Source organism: Urocampus carinirostris, chromosome 6 (assembly GCF_059441175.1).
Source record: "Urocampus carinirostris isolate Australia breed hairy pipefish chromosome 6, RoL_Ucar_1.0, whole genome shotgun sequence".
Lineage (NCBI taxonomy): Eukaryota > Metazoa > Chordata > Actinopteri > Syngnathiformes > Syngnathidae > Urocampus > Urocampus carinirostris.
In genome coordinates, this window is record NC_142354.1 from 38,621,746 (window position 1) to 38,644,953 (window position 23,208).

At 40.2% G+C, this 23,208-nt stretch overlaps 2 protein-coding genes and 1 long non-coding RNA gene across 5 annotated transcripts in view; 1 reads left to right on the forward strand and 2 right to left on the reverse strand.

The window, feature by feature from the left end:
• pacsin1b (protein kinase C and casein kinase substrate in neurons 1b) overlaps positions 1 to 2,968 on the reverse strand; it is a 36,010-nt gene extending 33,042 nt beyond the window's left edge. Inside the window, exon 1 of the mRNA XM_088338965.1 lies at positions 2,871 to 2,968. The gene's annotated coding sequence lies outside the window, so the exon portion shown is untranslated. The remainder of the gene's footprint in view (positions 1 to 2,870) is intronic.
• Positions 2,969 to 12,484: 9,516 nt separating this feature from the next.
• Positions 12,485 to 13,824, reverse strand: LOC148364761 (uncharacterized). The gene is made up of 3 exons (XR_015850643.1): positions 13,740 to 13,824; positions 13,585 to 13,668; positions 12,485 to 13,483 (listed from the first exon to the last, which is right to left on the reverse strand). It is a non-coding gene; the product is annotated as an uncharacterized LOC148364761 (long non-coding RNA).
• An 894-nt stretch (positions 13,825 to 14,718) lies between these two features.
• On the forward strand, positions 14,719 to 21,569 carry rps10 (ribosomal protein S10). Of its 3 annotated transcripts, none has more exons than XM_088338968.1 (6): positions 14,719 to 14,867; positions 15,912 to 16,061; positions 17,886 to 18,060; positions 18,197 to 18,274; positions 21,360 to 21,415; positions 21,486 to 21,569. In XM_088338968.1, exons 2-6 carry the CDS (start codon positions 15,912 to 15,914, stop codon positions 21,525 to 21,527), a joined length of 501 nt encoding a protein of 166 aa, XP_088195094.1. In that variant the 5' UTR covers positions 14,719 to 14,867; the 3' UTR covers positions 21,528 to 21,569. The 3 variants fall into 3 exon arrangements, with proteins under 3 accessions (XP_088195094.1, XP_088195093.1, XP_088195096.1); XM_088338967.1 differs by lacking the exon at positions 14,719 to 14,867 and adding an exon at positions 14,913 to 15,487; XM_088338970.1 differs by lacking the exon at positions 14,719 to 14,867 and adding an exon at positions 14,919 to 15,487 and having other exon boundaries at positions 18,203 to 18,274.
• Positions 21,570 to 23,208: the final 1,639 nt, after the last annotated feature.

Sequence of the window (23,208 nt, forward strand, 5' to 3'; positions counted from 1 at the left end):
CAAATATGCTAATAAAAGACAAAATAAACTAAATATGAATAAAATTACTCAATTCTGTGCAGGCTTGGGGAGTAACGGAATACATGGAACGGCAAAAATGATGTTGGCAAGCTGTTTGGATTTCTTTTCATTTTGTTTCTGTCGCATTTGATGTTCGTTTTGCCGGAGATCAAAGAGATCAAAGCCAGGAGAGAAAGCTTACCACGTGTTGTGAGTCATCATTTTATTCATATTTAGTTTATTTTGTCTGTTATTAGCATATTTGGTATTGGAGTAATCCAAAAGTAATTGAAAGTAATCAAGTAACAAAAACACATAAAAAAGAAAGAGAGTAAGGATTTATTGGGTAAAATTAAACATTTCTAATATGACTTTTGCATCTCTGAGTTACTCAGGGTTGACAGATATGACCAAGCATTAAGAAAACATTTGTAATCTATCTTAATGAACTACAACTAATATAGGTGGACACCACCTCTGTTGAGTCCAAGGTCATATTTTTAGCTTTTCTGTTTTTCCTTTTGACAATTACGGTTTTATTTTTAACACTTTACACCTGTTCGTGTAATTTAAAATGCTCAGTCTGTCGCACAGAGGAGCGGGAAGCAGGAAGTAAGAAGTCATTTGCGTAGACTTTCTCGCACAATTTATTGGAGAAAGCAAAGTTGTCCAAAAAACAAACGGACCAGACCAAAAACAAAGCAGGGTCAAACGCAGGCAAAATGACAAACTAGGCACTTCTCAGAATAAAACAGAACTTGGAGAAATCTCACAGAAGGTTTACCCAAAGTTTAACAGAGCTTAACAAGTATAACGAATGCTCCAGCAAAAGCCCAGTTCAAAGGAGCACGTTTGAGTACCCACAGAAGCAATCAGTCAATGCGAGTCAGCCGGTGCCCATGGGCGGGGCCAACTGGGCGCCATGGCAACCGCGCAAGACATGACACAGTCATACTGTTTTCCATGTAATTGTGACTTTTGGGCTCGTCACGAGGCTTTTAGGTTTATTTACGTTACTTACTGTGATTAGTATCAATATCCACACGATCGTTATTTCCCCGCAACCTTTGTGAGGATGTGCGGTGCAGAAAATGAATGGATGTTATTATTTTTGTTATTACTGCTTAATTTTCTTTTAATACAACAATTAATAAAAAGAATGATGAATAGATATAGCGTACGATTGTTTTGTATTTTGTACGGGAAAATACGACAGTTTGTACGGGCATGGAGCCGAGGAGGTTGACAGGTATGTGTTATTTCCCCCCGCAACCTTTGTGAGGATATGCGGTGCAGAAAATGAATGGATTTTATTATTTTTGTTATTATCGCTTAATTTTTTTAAACAAAACAATTTATAAAAAGAATAATGAATGCATAATAGTTCTGTTACGAGCCTTGGTACACAATGAGTTACACAGAATTTAAAACACATGTAGCTTTACATTCTATATGGAAGGCAACTAAACATATATTTTAACTAGGACAAGAAAGTCCGATCACATGGCGCCGATTTTGGCTAACCTGCATTGGCTCCCTGTTAGCCTAAGATGTGATTTCAAGGTTCTCTTGGTATTATACAAAATCATACATGGACTTGCTCCCTCATATCTTTCAGATTGGATTTCCAACCTATGTTCCGGTCCGAAGCCTTCGTTCTGAAAGCGCTGGTCTACTGGTGATCCCAAGAGCCAAGAAGTGTTCCGCAGGTTCGAGGGCATTCTCCATCCGGGCACCGGTACTGTGGAATGCTCTAACCCCTGATTTCTGCAACCTCAGTGGAAATGTTTAAATCTAAGCTTGAAACACACTTCTACTCTATAGCATATGAATAACCTATACTTTTCTTGGACAATATCTCTGTATTATTTGTGATCGCAACATCCTTTGCTGTCTGCTAATCCTGAAAGGGGGATGCTACATGTGCGGTCCCTTCTCAAGGTTTCTTCATTTTCCTCATGTTGAGGTTTTTGAGTTTTTCCTTGCCCTCATGTTGGTTTCAGATCAGGGGATGGTGTAATAATAGTCTGAAATAATAGTCTGTGCAATAACCTGTGCAGCCCTTTGAGACTCTTTGTGATTAAGGGCTATACAAATAAAAATGACTTGACTTGACTGCTACTCTATAGCATATGAATAACCTATATTTTTGTTGACAATATCTCTGTAGTATTTGTAATTGCAACATCCATTGCAGCCTGGTCATCCTGAAAGGGGGATTACCACACGAGCGGTTCCTTCTCAAGGTTTCCTCATTTTCCTCATGTTGAGGTTTGTGAGTTTTTCCTTGCCCTCATGTTCGTTCCAGATCAGGGGAAGGTGTAATAATAGTCTGTGCAATAACCTGTGCAGCCCTTTGAGACTCTTTGTGACTAAGGGCTATACAAATAAAAATGACTTGACTTAAATGCCAAATTGAGCGACTGAACCACTACGTGCAATGGCCTGGAACATTTCAGAACCGCGGACAGAGCCCACCTAGACACAATATTTAGTTTCGATGCAAATGGCATCAAACGCTTCATTTGGAACCATTGATAGACTCGCGTGAATTTGCAATGAATTAATTAAAGGAAACGGGAATGAAACTCGTGACACAGCAACAGTACACCGTATCCATGGCTCAAATGACACTTTCCACTCACACACAAGCCTACTCCCGTTCGTAAAAGCTACAAAACTGAAATATAAACACGTTTGTTTTCCCCTTTTTGTAATTCCATTGTGCAGAATACACCCATTAGCTCCAATCACCGAAGCTTTCGTGCATCGAAAATGATTCCAAATCAATTGCATTTTGATTGCAGTTAAAGTGCACTCGTGGGAGTGTGAACGGCTGATAGGAAGATTTTGAAAATATTCTTACATACCGACGAGAAATATCCACTTGCTTGCGTCAATCCCATAAAAAGGCAGCGTCACATGCAGGGAATAGCGAGCAGAGATAACGTCAAGAAAGAGGTGACGGAGAAGGTTTCCCGGAAGCTGTTGTTTTTCTTTCAAAATAAAACCTAGGGACACAGAGAAAATCCGGTAAACTTTTAGATAATGTTCAATGAGCGCTTAGTGGAAACCAGTGTTTCTTCAGATTCAGATTCAGATTCAGATCTACTTTATTGTCATTCTAGTACACGTGTATACAGAACGAAATGTCGATACATCTGACCCGCACAGTTTCCTTGAATGTACAGATATAAATAAAATGTTGTATTGAGTTGTAGTATTGAGTGCTAATAATATACTAAATAATTATGGCTATGTATAGTATTTTACAGTAGCGCAAATAGTGCAAGAGGAGTAGCCAACCAGATGTGCAAGATGGGCAATCATAATAATAATAATAATAATTTCCTTTGTATTGTCATTCTTTGTAACAATGTACACAGAACGAAATGTCGATACACCTGACCCGTTGTAGCGAGTCGGTGCAGCCGCAGCCAGAGGGCGCCGCCATTATACCAATTAGGTATGTCTCGGTCGAGGCGCGAACCAGCGACCTCCCAGTCTCAAAGCCGGCACACTACCATCTAGGCTACTGAATCAGGTAAACAAGTCAGGTAAACAGAACAATAACACTGTAACTATAACACTGTAAGTACGATAGTGCAGAGAAACAGATGTGCAAGGAGTGGCTAGCTATAAAGAACTGCCAGTAGTGCAAAAAGTCAAACAGAACCCACAGATGTACAGATTAGCAGCAGTTTAGATTTACTATGTGTTTGAGTGACCATTTAACAGTCTAATGGCCAGGGGGACAAGACTATTGTGGAACCTGGTGGTCCTGCACCGCACACTGCAATACCTCTTCCCAGAGGTTCGTTAACCTCTTTTCATCGATGCATGCAAATTAAATATGTTTTGAACCAAGTTCCACATAAACACTCTCAGTGTCAGGATTTTTTTGCCATTTAGAATCATATTTGAAGGCCTACAAAAAAGTTGATTTTTTTTCCCCCGGAATTTTGAGTATAATCTTGTACACATTGTAGAAAACGATATTCGTTTGAATAATAAGCAAAGATACATAAACTATCTTGTATATGTGCATTTTTTTCTGAAAATACTTACGGATTAAGAAATTTATATTAATATATATATAATGAGGCTAATCTCAAACCTTTCTTTTTTTCTTTTTTTTCCAAGCTTTTTTCTTGTTTATTTTTTTCTTCTTTTCTTTTTCTTTTACCTGATTTTCCCCACTCATAAAGATGGAAACACACTGGACTTGGTTCTGACTTGAGGAGTTTCAATCTCAAATGTGACGGTGTTACCGTATACTAACGTTATTTCTGATCATTATTTAGTTATATTTGAGGTGCTGGCTAAATGTTGTGTTTAAGAAACTAGGATTTACAGCCATAATATTTGCCCGAGTACAATTTCTAACCTCTCTGATTTTCTTCAAGGGGTAGTTCCTTCAGATAAAGGCTCTGTTGATTCACTAATGATCGAGTTTAATACTACCCTGGCTAGTGTCCTGGATTCCGTGGCACCCCTACGGCTTAAATCACAACCTCGAAGACGCACACATTGGTTTACTGAAAAAAATGAAATCACAAACAAGACTCCAGGAAATCTGAATGGAAATGGTGCGCTACCAAGTCATGGATTTTATACATTTGACTATAAGGGATTTTGTACGATCAATTACAAATTACATTTATCGAGTGCAATGAAGATTTTCACTGAGTGAGCTTCAGGTCACGCCGTTCCGTATAGCCTTTAATCACAAAGAGTCTCTAAAGGGCTGCACAAACCACAGATGATTGCAAACCACAGACTATTATTACACGATCCCCTGATCTAAAACCTACATGAGGGCAAGGAAAAACCTCAACATGAGGCAAATAAAGAAATCTGGAAAATTGACCGCACATAAGGTAGGATGACCAGGCTGCAACGAATGTTGTAGTAACAATTAATACACAGATATTGTCATCATGGAATACATGCCATTCATAAGCTATAGAATATGAGTGTGTTTTAGGCCTCAGTTCCACTGAGGTTGCAGATTGAATCTCAGGTGGAAGAGCATTCCACAGCACCGGGGCCCAAACGGAGAACACTCTTGAACCTGGGGTTCTCGTCTTGGCTCTTGGGATCACTAGTAGACCAGCATTTTCAGAGCGAAGGCCTTAATTTAGGGGTAGTTGAATATGAAAGATATGAGGGAGCAAATCCATGCATGATTTTGTATAATACCAACAGAACCTTAAAATCACATCTTAAGACTCAAGCAAACTGGGAGTCAATGCAGGTTATCTAATATCGGGGTAATGTGATAAACCACAGGCGTCAAACAGGCGGCCCGCGGGCCAGATCAGGCCCGCTAAGGGATTGAATCCGGCCCACGAGGCAACTCAGAGAAGCGCAAGAGAAAAACAAGCTGCAGGTTGAAATATGTCAACTTGATGTTGCCAAAGCAAGGTGCCTCTCACAAAGACGCTGTACTTGTATTTATTTCTCTCTCCCTCTCTCTCTCTTTCTTCTTTTTCCACCCCTTTTCTCCCACTCAGTCTCTTTCACTCTCTGTGTTTCTCTTTTTCTCTTCCTTTGTTGCTCCTTGTCTCTTTCTCTCTCTGTGTCTTTTAACCTCTTTTGTTCTAACTTCCTTTTTTCCTTTTCTCTTTCTCTCTTCATACCCTTTGCGCTTTCTTTTCTCTTTTCTCTCCTTCTGTCTTTCTATTTCTCTTTGGGTTTCTTTCTTCCTCTCCCTTTCTTTTCCCCCTCTCTCACGACTTTTTATCTCTTATTTCTCACACTCTCTCCCTCTCTCTCTTTTTCTTTCTTTGTCCTGCCCTCTCTCCTTTTCCCTCCCTCTTTCTCTTATTTCTTTATCTCTTTTTCTTTCTCTTTAATCTACTAGTCCGGCCCCCGACAGAATGTTTCTTCTATCGTGTGGCCCCTGAGTTAAAATGAGCTGAAAAAACAAACAAAAAATAGATTTAGAAGAGGACACAAAACACGCGCGTGCAAGAGACAGAGAGGGGGTTTCGCTTGAAAACGGAGCCGACTCTCGGATTCAATTTCAAAGAGTCGGCTCATTGTGCCGTTACTTTCACGAATGACACAGCACTATTCTCGACTGGAGGACAATTGGTTTGTTAACATACTGCCGTTGTCTTTGGATATATAACACAGTATGATGACTTTTGTCATTCCTTTTTGAAATGAAAATTACATCAGCACCTCGTGTGAAATTGCACCGTATACGCTTAATGCCGCTTTGCTATTGGACCGATTTGTGTCACGTGGGTAATATATTTCTCAAGCTACCTGAATTAAGCCTGGATTCACGTTGAATGCATTTAAAATCGAGTCATATAGTTGCCTCATTTCCGGTTGCAAAATATTTGCTCTAATTTATACTCATATGCGTATGATTTCCGTTAAAACTTTAGCTTCACTAGCAGTGTTGCGTCACAAGATGCTCCCCTAACTCCTTATAAGGTCATCGCTTCCTGGCCTTTTGGCGAAGATCAATTATCGGCCATTTGGCCAAAATGGTGGCGAGGATGAGTACGTAGCGGTTCGCCTCTGTTAGAATTGAGAGTATAGTCTTGTAGTTCTGGAATTGTTTGCTTTAAGAGGAATATTGAACATTTGTATATTACATCCATTTTATTTGTGATATATTGTATATTGTGTTCTTATTAGCTAGAAGAAAAAGGTAAAGCAGCTGAACCCGCCATGGCCAGTGGACCGAGATTTAACTGCGTGCGATTCCTTTTTAAAGATGTAGTAGCTGATTCCGACAAAATGTCAAGACTGGATTTTTCGAGGACGTTTATTGAAAAGTGTCTGAAATTTAAACAGGAGGAAATAAATTGCATTATAACCCTGCCGTTTAAAGAAGGCTTTGATGTGAGTTTTGCATCGGCGGTCCTTTTTCGCGAGTTTTGGGATCGTTTTGAGGAAGTGAGGCTCCAGTTTTCTGTTTTTACGGTGGAAAATCTGACTGACAGGGTTGGGTAGGGTTACTTTAACTGGATAACTTTCAATTACTTTTGGATTACTCCAATACCAAATTTGCTAATAAAAGACAAAAGAAACTAAATAAGAATAAAATGATGACTCACAACACGTGGTAAGCTTTCTCTCCTGGCTTTGATCTCCGGCAAAACTAACATAAAATGCGACAGAAACAAAATGAAAATAAATCCAAACCGCTTGCCAACATCATTTTTGCCGTTCCATGTATTCCGTTACTCCCCAAGCCTGCACAGAATTTAGTAATTTGATTCATATTTAGTTTCTTTTGTATTTAATTAGCATATTTGGTATTGGAGTAATCCAAAAGAAATTGAAAGTAATCAAGTTAAAGCAACCCTACCCAACCCTGCTGACTGATAATGCTACTGAGATTTTGGGATCGTTTTGAGGGGGTGAGGCCCCAACTTGAGCTTCCCTCCACTACCTGCCATGGGAAAGAGGGGTAATAACGGGACCAAATTGGGGGTGGTGACCACACCTGAACCAAAGATTAAAGATTTAGAGGAAAACCGATTCCCGATGAAAACGCCCACGAGGGAATTGTATGAAGTTGAGCCGAGGAAGCCGGGGAAGGAAAAAATCGTGATTCCTTGTGGGCAGGGAAACAAGAGACTTGCCCCCGACAGGTTCTCAAATCCATACATCCAACAGAGGAGGGCTTCACCTGGTTCAGTGGTGAGAACACCAGAGCCTCTCGGATAGACTATACATTTACAAGGGGTTTACCACTGAGTGATGCCAGATTAATTCCTGTCTTTTTTTTTTCCAGATCACTTGCTACTGTCCTGCTCTCTCTCACTTCCTTCAGGTGTGACTGTTGGGAGGGGTCTGTGGAAGTTGAACTGCTCCCTGCTGGAGGATGTGGCCTTGGCCACGCAATACAGGGAGTGGTACAAGGACTGGCAGACCCTTCAAGACTCGTATGATTCACGAGCACAATAGTGGGAGATGACAAAGAAACGAACGCAGATTTTTTTTTTTAAATGCAGGGGAAAAATAAAAATTTAGGGAGATGAAACACACGTCGGGACTACAAAGAAGACTCCAACGCTATATTACCCCAACACAAAGGGGGATTGACTTAAATGATGAAATCAGAGAGATCAAACAAGAACCAAACGCTTTGCTGGAAATAAAGAGCAAAGGCATCATACTAAGAAGCAAAGAAAGAAATAGAAGAAGGGGAAAAAATGTACGCGCTATTAAAAAAAAATGTACAAAAGTGAAGGGCTTTTTAAACTCCTAAACAAAAACAGGCTTCTTACAAAAGAAAGTAGTGAAATAACCAAATTTGCCGAAGACTACTACAAAAATTATATAAAAGGAAAGAAACCCATGAGAATGAAATGGGGCAGGTATTAGATTATATTTCGAGATCAGTGTGTCAAGACCCCTTTTTAGCATCAGGTTTTACCCCAGACCAACTGGATGCTTGAATAAAGAATTTTTAAAAAAGAAAATCGCCCGGGGAGGCAAGCTCAGCCTCGAATTTTATCAGACTTTTTGGGATATTTTAGCACCGGATCTGATTATTGTTTTTACGAATTTTCCGGTCGAGACAACATGCCAGACAGTTTCAAAATAGGGATAGTGATCCTATTGCACAAAAAAGGGGACAAGACTGATTTAAAAAACTGGCGACCCATAACACTTTTAAATGTGGACTGTGAACTCTTTAGCAAGCTTTTAGCAACACGTATGTCTGTAGTCTTAGGAGACTTGGTCGATCCGGACCAAACCTGTGCCATCGTGGGAAGGAAGATCAGCGACAGTCTCATGCTCATCCGTGACACCATCTGTTATGCGAGAGACAGAAACATGCGACTAGTGGTCCTAAATCTAGACTTTGAGAAAGCCTTTGATCGAGTCTCGCACCAATACCTCTGCAGGGTACTACAAAAATTGGTTTTCCCCAAAAATACATCAAGTGGGTGGGACTGCTGTATCTGGACATCTACAGCAAATTAATGATCAACGGGAATTTATCGGAAGCAGTAGAGATCAACTGCGGTGTACGTCAGGGTTGCCCTTTATCTCCCCTTCTCTATGTTCTTTGCATAGAACCTTTGGCACAGATTTTAAGAAAAGATAGAATTGTCGAAGGGATCAATATCTTAGGAGGTGGGGGACAAATTACTAAGTGCGTTATGGACGATTTTAATATTTTATGTACTGACCTCTTATCTGTTACAAGAGCCCTTGACTTGACTGACTTGTTTGGGACGACGTCTGGGTCAAGGCTGAATAGAGAAAAGACACACGCGAAGTTATATGGACCGTGGACAGAGACAGAAAAGGCAGGACTCCCACTGACTGTGTTAAAGACAGACCAGAAAATCTTAGGGATCAAATTCAATGCGAATGGGGGAGGCGAGACCAACTGGGATAATGTGACAGGGAAAGTTAGGCAAAGACTTGGTTTCTGGAGCCTAAGAAAACTGACAATAGAGGGGAAGGTCCTAATCATCAAAGCGATCATCCTCCCATTACTTTTATCAATCAGTTTAGTTTTCATGCCCAAAAGAAACCTGCTTTAACAACTGGACCGAGCCATCTTTTACTTTATCTGTGGCTAAAAGTGGGAAAGGATAAAGAGAGATACAATAAAAAGGGGTGCCTGATTTCCAGCTCTTCCTGGGGAGCAAATATGTCTCCCTCCACTTCCAAAACGCTGTGGGCCCACCCAACAACCAGAAAAGTCAAGCGATGACCCGGTTCTGGATGGGCTCGTACTTGCGGAAGCTAAAACTTGTACCAAACAATCACTTGATACCACTGTCCTTTAACTTGCCACCAACACATCTTTTTATTTGGGACTTTCTAAAGAAATTTGATTTAGAAACACAAGAATGTCACACTTTACAAAATCACAGGGCCCTTATTGCTATTGTGCAGGAGCGAGCAACAGTGAGTCCTGTGCGGGGGCTTGCGTTAGGTGAGCCTACAAGAGTCTGTAGCAACGTGAATCATCCTGCCCTCCCAAACAGACTACGGGACCTGTCATGTATGGTGGCTCATGAGGTTCTCCCCGTCAGAGCCGTCATGCACTACCGAGGACTGTCAGCGTTTTCGACCTGCCCTCGACCTGGCTGTGGCGCCCAGGAGTCTGTGTGGCACCTTTTTTGGGAGTGCAGCGCTGCCGAGGACCTGTGGGCAATAGCCGGCCACCTAGGTAAATTCCCGGACTTGCCAGCAGGGGAGGTCCCCGACGCAGAGTACGTGCTTTACGGGGTGAGTCGGTCGAAAAGGTCACAGAACGACTTTGCCAAGGACTGGCTCACTCTTGCTGCCATTAAAGACGCCATCTGGACCTCCAGAAACCTGGTGGTAAGGAGGTGCAGGCAATTTAAAATGCCTTATTGTAATTACACTCGAATTATAATCACATCCTGGAGGCGATCAGACATTCAAAATGAATATATTCGTATTGGCACTGTGGGTAAATGGTCTTTCTCTGATCTCATAAAACAGGAATATGGAAATATTTGAATTGGTAGGGTGTATACACTGTACTTCATCCGATAACGTCACGCTTTTCGTTGCATTTGGGTTACGGTACTTTATTGTTTTGGCTCAGAATTGTGGTTTATTTTGAAAGGTTCAAAACACAAGTTCCGCCCGGTGGAGCATCGCTTCTTCTCTTTCGTGATGGGAACTCCGGCTCCTTATAGAGAATCGTCTTTTCCGGCTCCTAAATTACTTTTCGGATTGTTTTTGTTGCTTTAATCCAAATGTTACAAATTATCATTTCACATTATGAACAAAATGGCTTAGGGGAATCAAACAAAATCGGAAAAAGGCACACAAAAAACATCATATAATAATAATAATAATAATAATAAATAATTTCCTTTGTATTGTCATTCTTTGTAACAATGTACACAGAACGAAATGTCGATACACCTGACCCGTTGTAGCTAGCCGATGCAGCCGCAGCCAACAGAGGGCGCCGCCATTTTACCAATTAGGTATGACTCGGCCGAGGCGCGAACCAGCGACCTCCCAGTCTCAAAGCGGGCACACTACCATCTAGGCCACTGAGCTGGGATATAAGGGTAAACGACAGAAAAATTATGTTAAAAAAAGCTGGAAAAATAAGTAAAAAGCTAGGGGGGGTAAGCAAAACAGGAAAAAGAGAAAAAAGGAAGTAAATGCAATGAAAAATAAGTAAAAAGCTAGGAAAAAACAAAACAAAAGAAGAAGACAAAAGAAAGAAGGAATATGAGAGATAAAAGAAGAAAAATAAAACAGCAAGAAAAAAGAGGTAATCAGCTTAGAAAAAAGCTACAAAAGAATACAAAAGAAAATAGTATGCCGTCTTTCTGTGAGTAAACATTTGCTGTATTGTGTTTGTAAGGTTTATTATTGCTTAATAAGGGGAATTTTAATCATTAATAAAGGAACATTTGGCAGTGGTTGATAGGTCAGCACTTGAGTGAAACACATTGGTTTATGGGATGTATGCATAGAAAATTTCCAGTATTGATCAACCCTACTAGAAATAATCACAGCCTATTGATTGCACATAAAGGAATAACAAAAACATTAACAAAAGCTTGGATTTCAAAAGGCGTTTTAGATACAGCTGTATCTCTGTGTGGTGTGGAGGCTGCAGTGCCTCCGACTGGGGTAGTGTGAGGAGGGTGATGAGGACAGCAGAGAAAATCATCGGGACTTCTTTCCCCTCCATTCAGGACATTGGCCAGAAGTGCTGCCTATCCAGAGCCAAGAACATTATTAGGGACCCCTCTCACCCCCATCATGGACTGTTAACTCTGCTAGCCTCTGGGAAGAGGTACTGCAGTGTGCGGTGCAGGACCACCAGGTTCTGCAACAGCTTTGTCCCCCTGGCCATTAGACTGTTAAATGGTCAATCACACACACAGTAAGCCTACACAGCTGCTAATCTGTACATCTGTTTGTTTTTTTTGTTTGTTTGCACTACTGGCAGTTCTCTTATATCTAGCCACTCCTTTGCACATCTGTTCTCCTCTGCACTCTCGTACTCCAGTGTTATTGTTATTGTATAGTGACCTGCTTTACCAGACTGCCCATTTTGCACATCTGGTTAGCTGCTCCTCTTGCACTCTTTGCACTACTGTATAATACTATACATAGCTATAATTATTTAGTATATTATTAGTACTTCAATACTCCAACTCAATACAACATTTTATTTATATCTGTACATTCAAGGAAACTGTGCGGGTCGATGCATCGACATTTCGTTCTATATACACGTGTACAAGAACGACAATAAAGTATATCTGAATCTGAAACATTGTAATATTTTATTCATACTTATGTGATAAAGACTTTAAAGAGTAAAATACGATAAAGGACAGTCAAGTTCAATAAGCTAACATATTTATAACATAGTGCTTAGACACTGGCCTAAGTTAAAATTTATAGTGTACTCGAACAATAATGCAATGAAAAATAGTGCAACAAACCGGCAGCAACAAAAAAATCCAAAATAAGCTCCAAGAGATATGGCCCTGGGGGAGAAATCTGTTTCTGTTAGTTCTTGTTTTAAGGGGACCTGCAGTGCCTACCAGAGAGCAATATGTCAAAGACGTGTCGGGCAGGGTGGGGAAAGTCCTTTATACTGTTGTTAGCCCTTCTTGCGAGCCGGCAATGTCCTCCAGGCTGCGCCCGGAGAAGCCAATGATCTTTTGGGCAGTGTCGATAACTTTGTATGTGTTTCCTGTCCGTGCTCCTAGCATACCAAAGAGTGAACACCGAATGCAGGAATGCTCTCCACGGTGGCTTTATAGAAAGATACTAGCAGCTTAAATATTGTTTTAATTTAAACCTTCAGTTTAAAGATTATATTCAAGTTCCTAGTTCAGGGGTTTCATTGTGTTCAATTTTTTTTGTTCCGCAGATTAAAGTTACAACTAACGACAATTTTTATAATCAACTGGTCCCAGTCTCATGCCTCGCAAGCCTAAGTTAACCCGGTTTGAATGAAATTACGAGTACACTAAATAACCTAATGTCAGATCCAGATCAGGAGGAGGACCCAGATGCGTTACGTTTTCACACAGGCTTCATTTTACGGAAATGGGGCAGTCATGCGCGTGAACACAAACGCCAGTGATTCGGTGATCGCTGGGCGGAAGAAGTAAGACAGAAGTCCAGCGTGGAAAAACAGGAAGCAAGAGGCCGACGAGATCAATACCAGATACACGAGCAGATACCGGAGGACGGGGTCGATACCGGACTGGACGGGACAAGCAGGATTGATACCAGATACACGAGCAGAAACCGGAAAAGGCGGGTCGATACTGGACAGGATGTGACAGCCAGGATCAATACCAGATACACGAGCAGATACCGGACTGGATGGGACAGATAGGATCGATACTGGAAACTGGAGTCAGATATCAGAGAGGACGAGACAGACGGGATAGATACCGGATACTGGAGACTGGCGCAGGATATCGGACAGGATGAGACAGGCAAAGTAAATACCGGATACCGGAGACTGTAGAAAGATATCAGACAGTACGAGTCAGACGGGATCGATACCAGAAACTGGAGACTGGAGTCAGATATCAAACAGGACGAGATAGACGGGATCGATACCCGATACTGGAGACTGAAGTCAGATATCAGACAGGACGAGACAGACGAGATCGATACCAGACACTGGATTCACAAGCAGGAAATCTGACGGAGTCAAAACACACGTTGATGGACTGACAAGGGGTGAGTGAGAGCACTATAAAATGATGACTCACAACACGTGGTAAGCTTTCTTTCCTGGCTTTGATCTCTTTGATCTCCGGCAAAACTAACATAAAATGCGACAGAAACAAAATGAAAATAAATCCAAACAGCTTGCCAACATCATGTTTGTCGTTCCATGTATTCCGTTACTCCCCAAGCCTGCACAAAATTTAGTAATTTTATTCATATTTAGTTTCTTTTGTCTTTTATTGGCATATTTGGTATTGGAGTAATCCAAGAGTAATTGAAAGTAATCAAGTTAAAGTAACTCTACCCAACCCTGTTGACAATATCTATGTATTGTTTATTAATGCTCAGCCATTGCAACCTGCTCATCCTTTTGATTTTATTTTATATTGTACTTCAATTATCTTATATTTTACTTTTTTATCTTATTGTTTTGTTAATACATCATCCATTGCAGTCAAGGTTTTTCCTTGCCCTCATGTAGGTTTTAGATCAGTGGACGGAGAAAATATTGGTAGTTTGCAATAGTCCGTGTTCTGTGAAGCCCTTTGAGACTATTTAGAATCAGGGTTGGGTAGGGTTTATTTATACTCCAATACCAAATATGCTAATAAAAGACAAAAGAAACTAAATATGAATAAAATGATGACTCACAACACGTGGTAAGTTTTCTCTCCTGGCTTTGATCTCTTTGATCTCCGGCAAAACAACAAATCCAAACAGCTTGCCAACATCATTTTTGCCGTTCCATGTATTCCATTACACCCCAAGCCTGCACAAAATTTTGTAATTTTATTCATATTTACTTTATTTTGTCTTTTATTGGCATATTTGGTATTGGAGTAATCAAAAAGTAATTGAAAGTAATCCAGTCAAAGCAACCCTACCCAACCCTCTTTAGAATATAATAGAATATACCTTTATCGTCTTTGTTACAAAATGGGTTAACATATTGTGATTGAGGGCTATAAAATGAAACATGACTTGATTTATCTTTCACGTCAATAAACATTTCGTGACAGAGTTCGTTTTCGAAGGTATCTCCTTCTGATGCAGTTTCTACCCGATCCTGAAGAGGGCGACAAATAAAAAGCGGCTACGAGCGGGAGGTTAAACACTTCCCATCCACATCGCTCTTTCCTTCCGGCTCCGGTCTACTATCAAGTGGAAAGGTAAAGAAGCGACTGAGGTCCCAATCTAACATAAATATCGACCATCGCGAGTCTTAACAAAAATCTGCGGCGAACATCACACTCGCGTACTTCTTTTGTTCAAATACGTGTTTATATTTCGAACGCGGTAGTTCTCTATCAATTCAAAATAACCACGGAAGATGAGGCTGATACGGTGTTCACCGATGGCAGCCATTTTCTCTGCTGAACTGAGCAAATTCTGCTTATGCTAGCTTGTGTGACTTATCTAAACGCCTAAAATGTAGAATAATATTAACATGCTTTATTTCTACTTTGAAACTTGTGCTAATCATATTGGTATCGGCAAAGTATACGTCACATAACCGGGTAGGCTAGCGAGTTAGCATCATGCTTCAAAATCTAAACCTGTATGAAAAAACAAAGTCTACGTGAATTGTTTTAATCAGATAAGAACATGACCAGTTTGAATCAGGCGTTTGAATTAATTCAGTGAAGTTTTCGCATGCAGGTTATTCCTTTCGCGCGTTTCGTGTGTTTAATTTATATATCAGACTAAATGTGTTTACGGTACCAGAGACGAATGTCGAAGAATTGAGAAATCACAGTCGTCCTGGAGCATAAATAAAAGCACGTTGATGGTAAAAAACTGTTTGTTGGATCTGATGATGAATTGGAATGTGTAATCTTGAAACAGAATAGAATATACCTTTATTGTCATTGTTACAAAATGGGTTAACATATTGTGACTACGAAATTGGGCATGACAGTTTCACACATCACAGTGAGGTATAAGTATTATATCTACAATTATATAATAATTATATACATAAATACATTGTAAATGTTATGTTTGTGTTGTGTTCATGGTTTTCAATGAATGATTCGGACCATACCCGCATGTATTCAACATTTGTCACCTTCAATGCTTAGTTCGATCTGAGAAAACGTCACGCAAAATATATATACTGATTAGTATTCACAAATCCGTTGTTTACAAGACTATTTCTGCTATGCCCATTTCACCTTTTGGAGTCTTGACCCATTTTCATGGCTGTTGTGTAGATGCTGATGCCCAAGAAGAATCGCATTGCTATCTACGAAGTCCTCTTCAAGGATGGAGTTATGGTGGCCAAAAAGGATGTCCACCTGCCCAAGCATCCTGAGCTTGCCGACAAGAACGTGCCCAACCTTCATGTGATGAAAGCAATGCAGGTGAGTGTATTACCGTAATTTTTTTTTTTTTTTGGTTCTGATGTGATATAATATTGGTTAACAACTTAGGCATGAAAATATCACCTTTTGGAGAAATTCATCGCTTCGTTTTCAAAAATTGTGACCTACATTTGTGTGGATCCAAGGGTAAAATGTTTTTGCGGTGGAAGGGGATTTGTGAGGTTTCACCGTCCCAAAAAATCGGCATTTGAGGCGCTGTGTTTGTGAATGCACGGCTGGTTGTTCTGGCCATACTATTGTTACATCTAAAGTGAGGGTTACAGAGGTACCCAATGAAATGTCTGCAGCTTTAGCCAATATTGGTGGAGAATGGGCAACTGCAGCCCATATATCATGATGCTTGGACCGCAAATAGAATGATGCTAAACTGATATTGATCATTGCAGTTCATGAAAATATTCTACTTGGAGAACTATTACTATGACAACCAGAGCATGTTTCAGTGAGATGGTGTGGAGTAACCCAGGGGGGGTAATAAAGGATTCATGGTTAACTGTTTAAGCACTGCTTGAACTGGTTTGGCTGGCATATTTTAGCCTAATCGGTTGTACACTTGTCAATTTTCATGTTTGTTCTTCCTTTTTTGGTTTTATTTCATTGACCCTTCAAAAAGAACTTGTGACGTGGAAACAGATGAAAGTAAAATTAGTCATACTGTATAATGTGTGTTTATATAATAGTCTATATGAGCCATGTCAAAAACTTAACTGATACCAGCTTTTCAATCAATTTTTGATTAGGTGGGTGCATAGTGTAGTCTGAAAAATTAGCTTTTGAGTTTGGATTGGAAGAAAATGGCAGGGTGGGAGTGTGTACCAGAGCTGGGAAGTGGAGTGGCTGAAAGCTTTGTCTCTCTTGGAGCTCATATACTGAGTCACGCTACAGTGGGTATTAGCACGTCACATTGGGTATCTGTATATTGTATTCAGTTTGCTTTATTATTGTATTGTTCTCAGCGAAGGGATGCTGCTGGAAATGTGAATTGCAATTCCCTTTGTTAAGTCTCTGAAATTGGGTCAAGTCCAATCCAACTTTGAAGTTCACATAACAAAATCTTTATCCGTTTCAAGATTTACGCATTGTATTGTGAGAATTATAGGGGAAAAAAACTCGAACAGTAAAATATTTATTGTGATTCTAAAGATAATTCAAAATAATTATAATACTTGTATAAGATATGATAGTATCTTTAAATGACTGATAGAAGTGTTGAATTAATTTGGGGACGGGTCCCTTGTAAACTTTTGTCTTCAAACTCATCCGTTTTTTTTTTTCCAGGCGATCGGCACATTTTGTGATGTTTTTTTGCAACTAGAAAATAAAATGAGCGTGAACATAGAAAATCTCTGACTGTCGTCTGCTACCAGTGACCAAAACGACCTGGATTAGAAACTAAATGGGCAAGACGAGATTGGCTTGACATAAAACAATTTTCATCCAAATGTTTCTGTACAAAAATTGTTAGATGGCGTACAAAAGTTGGAATGATCAAGAAGGGAAACCTTTAAATTGACAGGCATGCAAATCGGTAAAGTAGCGTCGCCAACCACTGACTTCCTTTTCATAAAACACATGAAACAATATTCATGTGCATGTGTTTAAATCGGTGGGAAATGGCGTGTTAAGGCATACATGTAAACTTGCTCGCTGTACAGCGCACGTGAAATTCATGGCCCGATTGCCAAATGTGGCCCCCCATATCTTATGTTGCTTGTGGAAGTTTAATGATAAACCAAAACCGCCATACAACTGAGTGTCTTTTTGATCATAAAGGTCTTTCATGTTTTGTTTATATCTGCCCAGTCCTTGAAGTCTTGCGGCTACGTCAAGGAGCAATTTGCCTGGCGCCACTTCTACTGGTATCTCACCAACGAGGGCATCCAATACCTGCGTGACTTTCTTCACCTGCCCTCCGAGATTGTGCCCGCCACACTGCGTCGCCAGACTCGCCCTGAGACCGCCAGGCCCAGGCCTAAGGGTGGGATCATCAGTTTTTATCATAAATTTGATTAAAAAACCAAACTGTTTGCAATAAGAGTGGGAGGAATGGGTCAGTGCTGCTACAGACAGCATGACCTTTTTATGGCGGAGATGAACAATGTAACTTGTTTCAGGAACAGATGGAGACAGGCCTGCTCGTCTTAACCGCGGAGAGTCTGACAGAGATGCATACAGGCGATCTGCTGCACCTCGTAAGTTTTACTACTACTTCTGCATTCACATACAGTGGTACCTCTTTATAAAAGCACCTACACACTCCAGTATTTTGCTAGTCAAGTCATGTTTATTTGTATAGCCCTTAATCAGGGTCTCAAAGGGCCGCACAGTCCACAGATTATTGCAAACCATAGACTATTACTACACCATCCTCTGATCTAAAACCTACACGAGGGCAAGGAAAAACTGAAAAACCTCAACATGAGGAAAATGAAGAAACATTAAGAAGGGACTGCACATGAGGTCATCCCCTTCCAGGATGACCAGACTGCAAATACAGATATTTTCAACATATAATATAGGCTGTTCATATGCTATAGAATAGTAGTATGTTTTAAGATTAGATTTAAACATTTCAACTGAGGTTGCAGATCGAATCTCAGGGGGAAGAGCATTCCACAACATCGGGGCCCGAATGGATAACTCTCGACCCTGCAGATCTCTCCTTGGCTCTTGGGATCACTAGTAGACCAGCGTTTTCAGAGCGAAGGATACAGACTGCTACTCAAGTTGTTTTTTTTTAAACACATCTCTTGCTTGCATTATGAAAAATCCTGTTAGCGAGCAGTCCCAGGTGCCAGTCCCTGAGGGACCGCTTACCGCCATCGTCCAGTTTGCGCATGCGCCTCCCGCCGCCAGGCCCAATTTTGTGCCCTTGCTTATACTTGATTGCCGTGGTCTGCAGCAAGTTTGGTTTGATGGCATCTCTCTAAACACATTTCATAGCATCACCATTTCGTCACTTTTTGTGATCTTAGCCATGAAAGGGAAATGTGTATAAGAAAATAAAGGAGAATGATTACAACTCACACAAGGGAAGAAATGGAAAAAGATGAACGGGGTCGTGTGAGTGACCTAGCCAAGAGGTGCCATCAGGAAGCGGCGACTTTCGTTCACAAAGCCGTGGAAGAATTTACATAGCGCTTTGCTGTAATCATTTTTGAGGGCGGTTATTTTTTTTTTTTGCAAAAAAAGTGTAGAGGATGAACCAGTGAAGCTGTCATCAACAAAGTCGATAAGAGAGCCGCTTGCTAAGTGGGAACAAGTTGCTCTTTTCGTTGAAAAAACAAAACATCCTGAAAAAGTGGCAACTGGTTGTGCGACAACTCTTCTTTTTATAAAAGAAGCATGTCGGTGTACATTATTTAGACATGATTTTTTTTAACTGTGCTAACTCAGCCATTTATAAATATTTTCGATTTCCTCTCAGAATATTCAGTGGCATCAAACCTATCCAGTTTTTCACTTGTTCCCGCTGCCCTTTAGGAAAATGGGTGGGTGGCAATCTCCCTTAACAACTAGGGTCGCGTGCACCATTTCCTGTGGTGTGTCAAGCCCTACTAGTGACTACCGTAAATTTTGGACCATAGAGTACACCAGTACATTTTTGAAGGGAAAACCTGTTTGTACATACATAAGACACTCCTGACTATAAGCTGCACATGCCCACATTGAAATGAGATATTTACAAAGACTGTAAGCAAAGTTTGTATAATATACGGTACCTTAACGTTGCGTTCTTTTGACGAACAAATACGTGTGTGTACAATGTCACCAGTCACTGAAATAAGTCATTCCACATATGATTTGAATGCTTTCAAAATAGACTCTGAGAAACCTCAAGATCAGTGAAACGAGATACGCAAAAACTTACTCACCATTTGCTGTCCTCAACTTCTTTGAATGTCTGAAAATGGCTTCAGTACATCAAGGATAATCCATAAAATCTGACTGTGTGAAATATTTACTCCAAAACAATTGATAATGCCAAAAGATAAACTGGAATCCTTTAACATTTCTGCTTCAATGGACTTTGCTTCTCGTAATCCGTTCCTTTTGCCACATTATTTCCGTTTACAAATAAACAGACTCGTAAAATTATTCCCAATGTGGTAGTTAGCCCTCCCCTTTCGATTGACACCTTTTTGGTGTGTTAATGCTAATTCTATTCATGCATAAAGCGCAAAGTTGCATTAAGCTTGCATCTCTGGACTCGTTTATTCCGGTGGTTGTTAGAAAAATGCATAAATTATCCGCATCATTCCATGAGCCGCAGGGTGGATATCTTAGGTGGTGGTCGCGGCTTCGTATGAATTTTATGGCATAAAGAACTCTCTGAGCTGTGGTTATATAATTTCTAGGTGAATACTTCAGATGTTCTAATCAGAACTTTAAATTAGTCAAAAAAGAGGTGGAAAACCTTTCGTAATGCATGTCAATTCTTTGTAGCAATTTCCCCAAAAAGCTCACATGTGAATTTGGCCTGCAAACTACAATTATTTGTGCTTTGGTGTCACCAGGTGGTGTAGTTGTGTGAACGCCCAACAAAATTTTACTTTGCATACGGTTGACTCTACGCTACTGCCCATAAATACCAAAAGCCCGGGGAATGCTTTGAAATACACAAGGTGTATAATATAGCAAAGATGATCAATTATAATGGATGTCTATGTGTCCAAATAATGTACGTAGAATGTTTTGTGTATGCAGTGTTTCCCCTAGAATTTTGTGAGATTTGTGGGTGGGCAGTCGAGGGAGCGTCCAGGGGCTTTCTGCCCCGCATTGCGCCAAAACAAGCATTTATGTCTGCTGAATATCTGCGTTTAGGAAGACTATTTGCTAAGATTTGAGGGATTCTGATTCTTCTGTCACTGATATACAATGCCCAATATTTCTTGGCCATCTTCTGCTCAACAAACATAAACACTCAGATTAACCAATACATCAATGAACCAAAAGTGGGTGTGGGGATAGTTTCTTTTTTTTTGATACAAGTTTGAGACCCTGGCGGCGAGCCAGCGTGTTTATATGGTTTGTGGTTCCCTCCCAAATGCTTTAATGTAAATCACAGCGCAATGCCATTTTGAACATCTACATGTTCTCTCAATCCAGTCCGTCAAAAATTTGTAATTCTTTCATTTTGTAAGATTCACTTGTTACACAATTGGAACTAGGAGCACAATGCTAGAACAAATTAACCTTGTATGAAGAGATACTTCTGTCGTTGCATTTCTTTAAATAAACGTCTGGCTCATTTTGGATTTCAAAATTATCTTTTAGCTGGTGCTGACAAGAAAGCAGAGGCTGGTGCTGGAGCTGCTACAGAGTTCCACTTTGTAAGTATTGATGCTCATTTTAGTATGTTGAAGTATGTATTTTTTATTAATCAACTATTTCATATTTCAGAGGGGTGGCTTTGGACGTGGCAGAGGACAACAGCCTCAGTAAATTTATACTTTCTGTACAATAAAGACAATTCAACAAGACAAAGACTTCAGTGAGGTTGTATAGAGCAAGAACACGGAAACTCACTTATTCCAGAGGTTAAAAGCCTAAAATGTTGAAAGAGCCATATTAAACTAAAATGTTTGGAGCTGCAATAAAAAACCATTACATAAACCTTTTGAGGAACGCAACACATGCTGTATGTGTAAAAAAATCTCATTGGAAAATGTTCTTATTTCTCATGACTGTACTACAGAAACCATATTTCCCATTATCAAACCTTGGACCAGTTTAGGTTTCTGGATCGCATTTATTCAAATATATTCAAGTGGCTACTCGCAATATATTAACTAGAATGATTCAAAAAAAAGGTTTTATGCCAATTACAGGACTCTGAAAATGAATATCATGGTAGCTTTCCTTTGAGATATTGTAAGTCTGATTTTCATATTTCTAGAGGATTTCCCCCTTCTCTCTGACTTTTTATCTCTTCTCTCGCTCTTTCTTTCTGTCTCGCCCTCTCTCCTTTTCTCTTATTTCTTTCTCTTTAATCTACTAGTCCGGCCCCCGGCAGAATGTTAGTTCCACCATGTGGCCCCTGAGTTAAAATGAGTTTAACACCCCTGATTTACATATTTCTACATGTGACATGACCAGTTCTCCATTCGACATGCAATAACTCTTTAATTTACTCTGATCAAGTTAACCATGGTAAAATATGGACACAGACATGAGGCTGGAAGTGAAATACTGGTGTTTTATTATTGGCACATTTATATTACAATCTTCAGTCTTCTGGTTTAATTCTACAGTCCCAAATAAGGAAGAAAACAAAAAGTCCAGTGAAACATCAAGTAGAAAATTACGAGGATGCAACGTTTAGGCCGATTGTTGAGCTGTTTGTGAGGATTTTCGGTTCTCAACACATGAGCAGTTTTACATGGAATCAGCAGGCAAATGGGTACAATCTCTTAATATTTAAACGAAAAGGCAACCTCCCTTACATTATTTCCTTCCAATTGTATGTCGCCCCACGAGTCTAAACTCAAAAATCTTAGTTTTTGGAACAGTTATGCAGCATAACTCACATTTTGTCCTTTTTGTCAAACGGTATCTGAGAATATTGCTGAAGATTAGCTTGTGGTTAGTATTGACCCCGAAAATCGTATTCATGGAAACTGTTGATTCTAGTGTGGGGGTACAAACCAGTGACGTGCAGTCAGGGGAGGCAATTGAAGTACAGCCTCACCTGACGTGTAAATAGACATCCATCCACTATCTGCACAGCTTATCCTCAGTAGGGTCGCGGGGGTGCTGGAGCCCATGCCAGCCATCTTTGGGCAGGGGACACAGATATATACAACTCACTCGCTCATTCACACCTAAGGACAATTTCAACCGGCCAATTAACCTGATATGCGTGTTTTTCGAATGTGAGGAGAACCGTAACACCCGGAGGAAACCCACGTAAGCACAGGGAGAACATGCAAACTCCACACAGGAAGGTTTGATCTCATGACCTCAAAACTGTGCTGCCATACTGCGGCTTGTAAATATAAAATCAAAAATAGATTAAATTGTTTCATTTGATCATGTGTAAATTTGACGAATTAAATTCCCATTTTTTTCTCTAAAATTGCTAAACATTCACATTATTATGAAGACAGTTATTATGTAGCATATT

Coding starts and splice junctions, on each gene's coding strand:
- rps10 (XM_088338967.1), top strand. Junction 16,062..17,885: donor ATGTGATGAAAGCAATGCAG/GTGAGTGTATTA, acceptor ATATCTGCCCAG/TCCTTGAAGTCTTGCGGCTA. Junction 21,416..21,485: donor CTGCTACAGAGTTCCACTTT/GTAAGTATTGAT, acceptor TTCATATTTCAG/AGGGGTGGCTTTGGACGTGG.